This window comes from Ciona intestinalis, chromosome 12, assembly GCF_000224145.3.
Source record: "Ciona intestinalis chromosome 12, KH, whole genome shotgun sequence".
NCBI classification, from domain to species: domain Eukaryota; kingdom Metazoa; phylum Chordata; class Ascidiacea; order Phlebobranchia; family Cionidae; genus Ciona; species Ciona intestinalis.
Window position 1 is genome coordinate 2,607,206 of NC_020177.2, and position 12,099 is coordinate 2,619,304.

The window sequence follows — 12,099 nt, forward strand, 5'->3', positions numbered from 1 at the left end:
CATGTATTGAATCAATCCAACTTTTTGTGAGGGTTAATCAATAAAAAGGAAAATAAATTGTAAAAAAAAATGATCTACAAAACTAAATACATGCTGATGTTGAAGTGTTTAGAACAGAACAGCCATGAGGTATTTAAAACAGAACAGCTTGTTATAGCCACTGACATGATTAAAAAATTACATCTATTTATTTAACACAACTTTTGGCTTGGTGGTAAACAATTAAAAAGGAAAAAAATTGCAAAAAATAATTACCCATAAACTAAATACATGTTGATCTTAAGCAGCCATGGGGTGCATGAAACAGAACAGCTGTGTTATAATGAATGTCATGATAAAAAATTACATCTATTTATTCAACCTACCTTTTTGTGTACCACCATTACCGGGGGCAACGAACACAACATCAACTTTCTCTGATTGTTTAAGCTTCCATGATAAACAATGTTCCCGAGCTCCAGACCCAACAACCAAAATTCTCGCCATTTTTAACTTTTTTTGTAATAATTTTTAAGAAACCGTTTGATATTTTTAGATGTATGGCATTTTAAAGTGTGCCCCTAAATTTTCGTTAATATCTGAAACAAAATTCCCACAAGCATTTAGATTGTTTGAAACCGAAAAAATGTTATGAATGGAGAGCTGAACATTTAAATGTAAATGAAAAAAAATAGGTTAATTGACAGACACAAAAAGATCCCAAAAAATGCAGTATACTTCTACAGTGTAGGCATTTTGAATTAAAAATTGAATCACCATATTTGTTACAACTAAAACAATTTTCGTACGTAAAAAGCACAATAAGAAGAGATTTTTAAAGCATGCTAATGCAATTTTAGGAAACAGACACAAAATTGATATTGACCAAATTATTATTACATTTTCCAATCAAAGATTAAAAAGAACAGTTAAGCCAAATACGCCATACACATCTAAAAAAAGTTTACCAGTACTTAATTCAAAGAAAAAAAAGCTGGTTTCTGAGAGAAAAAAACTAAAAAAATGATTTATTTATGCTTTTTATTTTTTTGCATTTTCGATTTCAGTTTTGCTCCGCTTTCTGCACCTTTTTTAGCAGCTCGAACAATTCCTTTGTATTGTCCAGCTGCCTTTTTTCTTTTTCTCTTATTAAGCACAGAAGAGTCAAGAGGAAGGTACGCGTATGGTTGAACACCACCCTTTTTCTTCATGTCTCCTCCGGACTTTTTGCTCTTAAACTTCTCACCAGTCGCCTCCACATCTCTGTGGATGCCCCGTCCTCCTGGTTTATAAGATCCTCGCTTCTCAGGAGGTTCATCATCATCATCCTCTTCTTCCATTTTCTTTTGCGACTTCCGTTGCTTCCCAACTCCGATCCCAAGGAGGAGTTTATCAGTCTCAGCATCATCTTCATCATCATCACTTCCACTCTCCTCTCCTCCAATGAGGAGTCTACCATCCGGAGCACTCTTGAACTCCGCTTTCCTCTTCCTACCTCCTGCAGTCTTCGGATTAGCTCCGAGGACTTTTTGAGAGACGGAAGAATCAAGAAGATCCATTGGCTCTTCCTGAGAGTCCTGGAGCCAGGCACTTTGCTTCTTCTTTCCAGATTTCTTAGATTTTACATCATTCTCTTCTTCGTCAGAAGAATCCGCTAAAAGTTCATCAATTGTCTCTCTCTTCGGTTTCTTCTCATCAGCATCTTCCACTTTATCTTTCTTCGCGATTTTCTTCTCATGCTTCATCTTTTTTATCCTCTCCTCAGTTTTTCTGATGTGCTGAAGTTGTTTCCGATGCTGCTCCGGAGTCATCGCATAAATCGTGTCGAATCCGAACCTCTTCACCAACCTCTGCAGAATCTTTTTCACCCGGAAACGAAAATGTCGTCTCGTTTCCGGCTTCCAGTTAAGCAGGGAATCCAAAATATCTTTGGTGTACTGAGCAAAAGTAGATCTGTCCAGTACTGTAAACAAAACCATTATAAAACCAAGTGCAGCTTTACAAACTTCCCTTGTATTTGAACTCAACAGCAAGCAGATATTAGAGATGGTTGTGCTCATTAAATCAGATGACATGACGTCCTTAAACTCGTACACCAAACGAGAAAGAGCAAAAATAGTTGACCTCATGGCCAGTGGCGAGCCTGAAAACCCTGTGAACACAAGCTCAAAATAACTGTCCAACGCATTCTGTTTTACTTTTTCATCATCTAACCCATCAATACACAAGTTAGCTGCGTTGACAAGCAGCGAGAATGCAGCTGTTCGACTCCGTTTTGCATCCTGGGTACACAGAATCACCTCTGGAATAACAGCAGCCAAAAACTCTTTGCTTTCGCTCGCAGTTGCTGGGTTTAAAAACAACTGTTTCAAAACCTGTTGGATACAGTTGATCCTTGGCCCTTTGGAGGAGGGTGCAGCAGTCGATAACCCATCTAGTAATCTGATTTTCAGTTCCGAGAGATTTGTCTTGACAAAATGGCGACAAGCTTCTTTCTCAGAGCCACAGATCTCTTCCAGAAGTCTGTATGCCTTCTTCTGCATGCTATGGTTTGGAGAACTAACATTGGTATGAGAGTGTCATAAACATCCTTAATCTGATCTTCGGTGATGTAGGTAACCATAGCAACCATGATATCAAGCAGAGCGAGTCTCGTGGCGTCATTATCATTCTCACTGTCGAAAACTCGCTGTTTAGCCTTTGAAAAGTAAGTACAGATAAGTTTAGAATCTGTCACTGTCAAAAATAGCTTGATCGTTTCCAAAGAAGCTAGCCGCTCTTGGGACTTCATTTTGTTTGCATCTACCAGTTGTTGTTTCATGTCCTGGCCCTCTATAAGTGGGTCAATAGTGGTGTAAATGTTGAATAGAATAGGGATGTAGTTCTTCGCAAATCTGCTCACAACTTCTGCTTCTTTTGGAGAATTCTTACAAGAAAGAATGACATTTCTAAGACCCTGCATGACTGTTAAAACCAAGTCTTTGTTCTCTGTTAGCGCTTTTCCTAAAATCCTTGCAATTTTCGGGAACCCATCCTTCAAATCAGTGGCCCCGCGACAAAACTGCGGCAAGAGGTCCCAACATTGTTGCAGAAGTGTTTCGTATGTTGTTGCCTCGGTGTCTCTCATCTCTTGACGCAACTCGGCACTCCGTAGGCGAAATTTAGCAGCAAGGGGTAGAAAGTAATCTACAAAATATAGAATCTCTCCGTGGGCCATATACTGCTTTAACAGCGGGAGTAACCAACTTCTTGGAAAGTCGTAATCTTTCTCACTGCCATCTATCATGAGTGGAGTAGCTTCAAGTATCAGTTTAGGCCCAAACACTGCCACTGCTGCTCCCATAGCTTCATCTAGTTCAGCCTTGTATTGAAACTGCGGGGCATTTCTTAAATCCACAATACTGACCAAGTGTGGCTTTACAGCTGAGTAATGAGATAACCTTGCTATGTTTTGAAAGACACTTTGGTAGATTCCAAACACCAAATTCCACACGCCGTGGTATTTATATTTAAGACCGCCCTCAACAAGTTTTAACATCGAGAGAACAAACTTTTCTTGCTCTTGTTCTAAACCAGCGCCAGTGGTGTCCATCAAAGCAGAAGAACAGGATTTTAAAACAGAATTAATGGTCCGGGCAGCGGACTCTGCTACTGCAGTGCTGGAAGATAGCAGCATTCGGAAACAGGCAGCACTTAATTTTGGTATGTGGGCTAGGGCTAATGATTTTGCTTTATTGGTAGTTTCATAGTTAAGAGCCAAGTTTGTAATTGCTTTCTCCATGACAGTAAGCCAGGCTGGGCAGATCTGGGAGTCTGAGGTGTTAGGGTGATAATCATAAAGAGCGGTTATGATTTGAGCGTTCAGATCGGGGGTCAGTGTAGTGTGTTCTGATTGGTTAATGAACATACTGTGAAAGGCTTGTAGGCATACTGATTTCACAACGGGGTCACTCAAAGTCATTAAGCGCAGAATGGTCTCGCACGAACGCTTCAGTGCTGACTGGGGAAAGCAATGTAGGATTCGACCCAGTAAAGCTAGGATGTGGCACACTGTAGGGTCTGATGTTATCCCACCAAGTTTTTCTAACTGTGAGCAGCAAAATTGGGCAGTTGTAATGCATGCAGGGTGGGTCTGGTGAGACTCTACTACAAATGTACTAGCACACAAGATTGTGCAGACAGCATTTTGAGCAGATTTACGAATTTTTGGTTTAGAATGCATCACATATGACAGTATAGATTGGTATGTATTCAAAGTGGACGAATCATCCCATACCTGTCGGTCCTGTTGCCTTAAAATGGTGGCAAGGCATGATAAGACAGAGCGTAGTAATGCAGTTGGTGCAGTTCCATCAGATTGAACAGCGTTTTGCCTCAAGATATCTGAAAGAAGTTTCGAAACTTCTCCAAACTTTGCTTTCAGAACTGGGACAGGAACATTTTTACACGTCATTGATAAAAGATAGGCAACGGCAGCAGCAGATTCTACTTCTTCTACTGATGACAGAGCGGTGACCAAGGCAGCAAAATAAGCGGTGTCTGACTCCAAGCCACCCTGTCCTCTTATGATCTCTGTAATAGCAGCAAGAACAGCGCAAACCTCTTTATGTTCTGCAGAGTTATTCAGCCAGTGGCGTTGAATTTTCCGAAATGTAACGTTCGTACAGTCGGACAGACCACTCAAAAATGTACGAAAAGTTGGCGCTCCTTCGCTGGAACCATCATCCATAGAAACACTATTATCAGACGTTGTATCACCGCCTAATTCGTCATGGATTTTTAAAGCTTCCATTGTTAGACCTTTGCTTGGTTTAGATGTTGGTTGCTGGTGGAAAAACCTGGACTTCGCTTTTTCCCTGTGTGTTCGCAGTTGCGGGTTTGAAGAGCTGGAGTTTCCTTTCGCCCATTTCTTTAACTTGTCCTTGCTACCACTTTTCAGTTTACCAGGTTTACCCATTTTGTTATAGTATTATTAAGGTAATGACAAAAGCTATAAATTTTGTATAGAAAATTTAATAAGTAAGGGTATGGCTTTCTTAACAAATTAAATTATTGATAATTTATGAACTGTTTTTTCATATTGGGCACTAGCCTATAACGAATAATCGTCTGGTATATTACAGATTAGGCTGGTGGGAAGCGTTAGAGATAGCTAGTTAGGGGTTAGTGGTTATAAAGGTTAGCAGATAACGTAGAGGAATCTTCATTAGCACCGAGTATTGCGACACAGTCCATAAGTTTCCATACCACTCTACAGCTTTTATCTTGCCTGCAAACTTACTTCACTTGCACAATTTCTGCCACGAAAAATTTACGCGAAACACTAAAATGGGGGATTTTTTGGCACATGTTCGAACTTTAACCTTCATATGTTGTTTCTATGGTAGTATAAGAACGGGGAGTAATATAGATTGTCGTCGCGATAAAGTCTTTTAAGTGTATTTATTGCACAAAAACTATAGAAAATACAAGAATCCGTATACAAACATGTTCATAGACAGAATAAAAATGCATAAATATAAAAGCAATTACACGACAAACAGGGAACTTTAGCTGTAACATTTCAGTAGTTTCTCATTTAATGTGGAAGCCTGGCCTTTTCGGCTCCAGATTTCTCGAACTTTCTCTGGATCTCCACGACCGTGACAGAATAAATAGCTCGAAAATGTTACTCTCTGTAGCTTTAATCCGATTTTCAGACGCAGGATTCCAGTTATGAAAACATCGTCCAGGTAAATCTTGATTAAAAGGTAAAGAAAATCAATAAGTATGTCGTCTCAATGTGCTTACGCCTTAAAAATATACACATACATACATATTTTTTTGGGTACCCTATGCCCGCTGACGAGTAAGTACATATGCAACTATACACAGCTGGCAGGAGGTGTATGAAACAGCAGAACATCCATGTTTAAACGATAGTCGTTTTCCCAAGCCCGCGAGGATAAAACAAGTTACATTAATTCAATCAGTTTAACTATTACCGGAACGTTGTAACCCGAAGGCGAACATAAAGCTTATGAGATAAAGCACTCATGTTATAACGACTCTCGTATACACTGACACGTGAGGAAAATCTCATTCATTAGTCCTGTTCCATATTCACATTTCTAATGGTGCCGGTAAAAGTATTTTGTTGCGTGAGTCCTTGTACAGCGTGACGCTCCGTGGGACATGAGATTTATGCCAGAGATGGCCCACTATCCCAAAAAGTGAGTAATTACTCCAACCCAGTGGTCACTAATGGGTTGTCCAAATTAACAGCCACACATAAAAAAATCCCCTAATAAATAATCACTCACAAAGTAACATTACTTGGTAACTCATAAGCTGGCACAAGGTGTTTAAAATAGAACCCCGCGTTTAACGACTATTATTTTCCGGCCACGCGAGGACAAAGTATGGTACGTTAACATTTAATACCTGCTTGGTTACCATCGCCTCGTGGTAGAGCTTCTTTACAACGTCCATTGAGGCGACCCAGCAACCCCCAAAGCAGAAAGTCGGCCACCTGGTAGCGTTGTACATCGATGTGGGGACTTCGTATTTCCCGTCTCGCATTACTGGATAATGTTCGTTCGGTTTGCAAAACAGAAGCCGTCTACGAGCGATACCTTCGCAATTTTATGTTTTTTTTTATAGTATCTAAAACGTAAACCCGTAAAAAGGTACCTATAGTTTGCAGAAATACGTTTCATGCAACAAAACGATCTGTTTGAAACGAACATATGGAGTAAGGTGGGGTTGGGTGATGTATCACCCACAATGTTCACCCACAACGCATACTTTAGTAACTTGTAAGCGGGTAAGGGGTGTATGAAAACCCGTGAAATAACGACTTTCATTCATATTATACAACAAAATTAAAATAGTTTATCAAAATACCTCCGCTTACAGCGCCAGAGAGAATCCTCTTCGCTGCAACGAACATGTCGTCATCAACTTTGGTGACGTAAGCGGCCCTTGGACAATATTTGACGACCCATTTTAACCCCATGATCGCTTTCAGTGTGATATTTCTACAAATGTGAAAATATTAGGGTTGTAAATTATTATTCAACTTAATTTACAGAGGTTTTTATTATGTTAACGCTTTTCTTGTAATTATTTGTTAAATAAAATGGTTTACTACATTGAACTGTTTTTAGGGTGTAACGGTAAAACTTGTTCTGTACTTTTACCAGATTCATACGCGTGTTATATATAACGACTGTGCTTTTAGCGTTACTTCCTATTTTCGTTTTGTTAAACTTTTCCGATCCTCGTTATCGTGACTCAGGCGACAGAATAAAGTCATTTATTTAACTGGAAGACATTTTTAAGTCACTTGTCACAGTTCGATTATTTCGAAAAAATGTATGCTATCGAACAGACGATCAAAAGTAGTGTTGGTTTATATATAGTATGGTGGGGGAGGACGGGACACCTTTAGCACATAATCTAAATATCCTAATCGTTTTTTTAACAATTAACAACGGTCTATTGGAGTCGTGAGGATACGGTTTAATAATTCTTTGAATGCTCTTTGTTTAAACAAAATGGGACGAGAAAATGTAATGAAAATATGTCCCATCTTTCCCCACACTACTATACAACAGTTCAATATCTGCAGTGATTTTCGACCTGTATGTTTCGTGGAAATCTGCTTGCAAAATATCTCCATGAACATTGTTTTCTTCTAGTACTTGAGACTGAACTGTCGTGTTGTCTGATTTTCCAAGCAGAAAAACAAGCTGCAAAGGGTACAGGTTGATTTTAAAAACTATAGGGCTGTATATTGAATTTGCATATATGGGTTCTTGTGTACTGACACCCTTATGAAGTGTTTGGGTAGTTTTAATGCGGGCAAAACAAGATAAGTTAGTTTCTAACAAAACATACGACTGTAGTAAAAGGATGTTATATCAACAGAGTGTGTTACATGTTTCATTTTTAAATGTATGGTAGGGTGGGGTAAGATAAGACATGTTTTATTCACTTTTTACGTCCGATTTGGTAGTAAACAAAGAATATTTACGAAATTATACCGTCGTAAATACCGTAACCCCGTGACTTCAAATAAGCGGTTTTAATTGTTCAAAACACGATGAGGAAATATGGGGTATAGGTGCTAACGGTATCCCATCTTACCCCACAGTACTATATACGCAATATTGTATTTGACCTATATTTTTGTTATTTTATCGTTATTCCCAGTTCACAATTATTAATATAATCTTGGTAATCGTTAACCTAATGCACTTGCCTTTGAAAGTCGTTTCCCGGACGACCCCCACGTTTCTCTAATAACTTGTCTGTGCTCGAAATGTGGAGCACCGCTGTGTACAAGGAACACCATCAGGAATCGAACTAAACGACGACGATTAGCCTTCACTGGATTAAGAAGAGGAAGAGCTTCATCTTCACCGGGATCAGATCTAAATCAATGTTTAAATTCGTCAAAGAAATTACTTTTAGTAGAGTGGGGTGGATCATGTTTTCATTTGTCTTTTTCGTCCTTTTTGGTATAGTAAACAAACAATACTTGCAGAATTAATTAACCGTAGTCCTTTGACTCCAAATAGGAGTTGTAATTTGATGAAAACATTGTAATTTGTTGAAAACACAATCAAGAAATATGATTCAGGTAAAACGGTAGGCTATATATAGTTATGTTATGTGTAGTGACTGACTTTTCACAGTCGACGGGACACGTGCTCTAACCGCTGTGCGAAAGTTGCCAGAGGGTTATTGATATAGAAAGAAACACAGCGAATCATCAGCCGCAAAGTAATAGTCAGAGAAGGCTGACTAAACTGGTAAAACGAACTGCGTCATATTTCACACCTAATTTTAGAACCTGTAAGTTCGGTCCGCTTAGATTATAATTTTCACCACTGTCCCTATTAATGGTTTGCGTAAATTTAAACAAGACAATTTAAAAAATTTTTCTAAGGAATTTCTAAACCAAAAAACTTGTTTTGCGAAGCTTTTTGCCGACTCACCTTTTCTCCAATTTTGCTGCAATTCCACACGAAGCATCGAAACTTGGTTCGATCGAATATTTGTACTCGTACTGGGATGACACTGTGTTTTCCTCGAGATATTCTTGAGGTATTAGTTTTAGTTGTTGCTGTAATATAGTGTAATAGGCTTCTTTTATAAATAGTAGAAATTAGTAGAGAGTGAGGAAAGACACGTTTTCATCCATGCACTTTGTTCGTCCATATTTTAGTAAACAAAAAATATTACAGAATTTAGTAACTATTGCCCAACGACTCTACTGCAGCGTTGTTAATTTTCCAAAACACGATTAGGAAATATGGGGTTTAGGTGCTTGCGGTATCCCATCTTACCACACAATACTATATATACCACAAGAAAACTGTACCTCGACCGTCTCGACTTCGTTGTTCAAAAGTATTACTTTTACTTTGGGTTTCTTAGGCTTGACGAGCACAGTACTGTATACATAAAGTTAAAATTAAATAATTACCTAGAGCGAACACAAAATGTTCTTACCTTTGCTGTTTATACAAAAACGGAATCCAAAGAACCACCAACAAGAAACAAAAACCTTTCAATTTTCGCCGAGATAAAGAAAACACAAATTTGTTCATTTAATTCTGGCCAGGATTATCTCAAACCAGGCCCCCTCGCAGTAACTACTAACTAACCGAAACCTTGTTAAACTGTTGAACTAAACCACAGCGAGGTATGGCTGTCCCCCCGGCTACCACTGACCACAGTGATAATATGCGCAAGTTTTAACTTTAAATACGAGGCGAACAAACCAAGATAAAATGCCGGAGGGTTTCAGCGCGGCGCGAGAACCAGTTTATACGTACCTAATCAACTGTATTGATAAATAATGCGCCTTTCTTTTGTTATCGGTTTTCAAAATAAAGTATATGTTCACGTTAGAGTTTCATAAACGTAAAAAGATTAGTTTTAACCCAAACATCACGGCCTAATTATATAGTAGGTTTGGGGAAGATGGGACACCTTTAGCACATAGTATTTAAATACCTTGATCGTTTTTTTAAACAATTAACAACGGTCTATGGGAGTCGTGAGGATACAGTGTTATGATTCTTTGTATATATTTTGTTTACTACCAAATGGGACAAGAAATGGAAGAAAAAGGTGTCCCATGTCCCCCCACCCTACTATATCAAGGGTCAACTTGGTTTTAGTTCTGAACTGAACTTTTAATTGATTTACCTCATGCCCGCTTTTGACACAGACTCACCTCAACTGGGCCTTGAACCAAGACCCCTTTGGTTCAGTACCAAGCTACATAGCATTATGAATTTCTGTACTGCTCTCATTACCATATAGCAGGATGGGGAAAATGGGACACCTTTTCATTCTATTTTTTCGTCTCATTTAGTAGTAAACAAAGAACATTATTAAACCGTAAAAAAAATTATTAAACCGTATCTGCAGGACTTCAATAGACCGCTGTTAGATGTTTAAATCACGATGAGGGTGTTTCGATATTAGGTGCTAAAGGTGTCCCATCTTCCCCCGCCCTACTATAATAGATAACTGCAGCAAATAATTTAACCAAGGCATTAAAACAGTGTGTACTATGGCATATAAAATATATTTCATTCAAAAACGCATAGGAACATTTAGTCTTCATCGGTGCTAAGAATATGAGTGTCTCGAATGAACTTAAAAATACTTGAAGATTTAGAGTCCTTACTCTCAATAACTTGTTTATTGTAGCAAATGATAATATTCCATAAGTCACCTGTAATGGTATATATGGGTTATAATTGATAATTAAATTTTATGGTTGATCCAACCCAGTGGTCACTTACGGGTTATCTAAATTTGCCGTACATGTGCTTAAAACGGGTACGAGGTGTGTGAAACAGGACACCAGTGTTTTAAGAGTCGTTGCCCGCCCACAAGAGAATAAATTAGTTAAATTTCCTTCATTAATTCATTATTATACACCACATGAAACTGTTTATTCACAACACATATATTGTTCCAACCCAGTGGTCATTAATGGGTCGTCCAAATTATCCGCCATACAAAAAAAAATCACCCACAAAGTAACATACATGGTAATTCGTAAGCTGGCATGAGGCGTATGAAACAGAACACCCGTGCTATAACGACTGTCATTTTTCAACCACGCGAGAATAAAGTAAGTTATATTCATTCAGTCATTCATATTGCTACATTAATATACCTATTACAGCTTTTCCATATATACATAGCATTATGATTCTTATGTCACTTACTAACTCTCATCTTATTTTCTTTGATAAACGAATGCATTTCATGCAATTGTTGCATCAGTTCTCTATCATTAAATGTAAAATAACACAGATCTCGTCCAACAGTTGCTGCTGCCATTAACTGCAGTAAACCTTTGAAAAAAAAAAACAAGTTAGAAAATAAAGTATAACTGCCTTGAACAATACTAATTTAAAATGATTCTTAGAAACATATTACTTTTTGCTTTGCATGTAGTATGCGGTCCCTTTAATTAATGCATGTCCGCTGTATCAACAATATTCACTTTGTCCGCTATGTCCGTTATGTCCACAATATTCACTTTTTATACTATGTCCGCTATGTAGTGAATATTGCGAACATAGTGGACATAGTAGACATAGTGAATATTGCGAACATAGTGTACATGCACTAATTAAAGGGACCCTGTAGTATGTGACATTGAAATGTTAAACACCCGATGAAAAAAATAAATAGGACAATGATAACCACTTTATAACATATTGGTACCAGGTATTTTGCAATTCTAAAACAGTCCTTCTGGCAATTTATTACAGACTTTTACACCCTAATAAAAACTTGCTTATTAGGTTAAAAAAATAGTGTACTCTAAAAATGTTGTCAGAACAGCTTAGCAGAACCAGCACAATGAAACGTCTAAAAAATTAACTACATTTTTTGGAAAATGCCAATATACTACTTCACATAAAATTTTATTAAAAGTTTAATATTTAATTTTAGAAAAAAATACTAACGGAAAAAATTAAAATTGTGAATAGCACATTTACCTTTAAATAAGGGATTTCCCCCAAAAGCCCCACAGCCCCAGTTACCCGTGGCAACAGCGGGTGAATGTTCGGGGTCCATGTCACAGTAGAAACCACA

At 38.0% G+C, this 12,099-nt stretch overlaps 4 protein-coding genes across 5 annotated transcripts in view; all 4 read right to left on the reverse strand.

Moving 5' to 3' along the window:
- The window catches only part of LOC100177674 (trifunctional purine biosynthetic protein adenosine-3-like), a 12,892-nt gene extending 12,312 nt beyond the window's left edge, over positions 1-580 (reverse strand). The window contains exon 1 of the mRNA XM_009862175.3: positions 366-580. Within this exon, the coding sequence (XP_009860477.1) occupies positions 366-486 (121 nt within the window). The 5' untranslated portion in view covers positions 487-580. The remainder of the gene's footprint in view (positions 1-365) is intronic.
- LOC100184722 (RRP12-like protein) lies at positions 578-4,989 on the reverse strand. Its single transcript, XM_009862261.3, is given in 2 exon segments — positions 578-2,542; positions 2,545-4,989. Coding segments are annotated over 2 exon segments (3,927 nt in total). The 5' UTR covers positions 4,937-4,989; the 3' UTR covers positions 578-1,007.
- Positions 4,990-5,402: 413 nt separating this feature from the next.
- Positions 5,403-9,701, reverse strand: LOC101242683 (beta-1,3-galactosyltransferase 5-like). Of its 2 annotated transcripts, XM_004226683.3 has the most exons (8): positions 9,481-9,699; positions 9,350-9,422; positions 8,964-9,091; positions 8,225-8,396; positions 7,603-7,712; positions 6,865-6,998; positions 6,403-6,593; positions 5,403-5,717 (listed from the first exon to the last, which is right to left on the reverse strand). In XM_004226683.3, exons 1-8 carry the CDS (start codon positions 9,576-9,578, stop codon positions 5,529-5,531), a joined length of 1,095 nt encoding a protein of 364 aa, XP_004226731.1. In that variant the 5' UTR covers positions 9,579-9,699; the 3' UTR covers positions 5,403-5,528. The 2 variants fall into 2 exon arrangements, with proteins under 2 accessions (XP_004226731.1, XP_026693022.1); XM_026837221.1 differs by lacking the exon at positions 5,403-5,717 and having other exon boundaries at positions 6,450-6,624; positions 9,481-9,701.
- Positions 9,702-10,548: 847 nt separating this feature from the next.
- Positions 10,549-12,099, reverse strand: part of LOC100187117 (poly(ADP-ribose) glycohydrolase) — a gene marked incomplete in the record, with an annotated part of 12,241 nt that continues 10,690 nt past the window's right edge. Inside the window, 3 exon segments of the mRNA XM_002124944.5 lie at positions 10,549-10,717; positions 11,220-11,348; positions 12,003-12,090. Coding sequence (XP_002124980.3) covers positions 10,596-10,717; positions 11,220-11,348; positions 12,003-12,090 — 339 coding nt within the window.

Bases quoted from the DNA above. Each gene is read 5' to 3' on its own strand.
- LOC101242683 (XM_004226683.3), bottom strand. From the start codon at position 9,578: ATGAACAAATTTGTGTTTTCTTTATCTCGGCGAAAATTGAAAGGTTTT. The intron at 7,713-8,224 runs GCAAGTGCATTA...TACCCTTTGCAG, and splicing joins CCGGGAAACGACTTTCAAAG to CTTGTTTTTCTGCTTGGAAA. The intron at 6,999-7,602 runs GTCGAAAATCAC...TCACATTTGTAG, and splicing joins GATTTCCACGAAACATACAG to AAATATCACACTGAAAGCGA.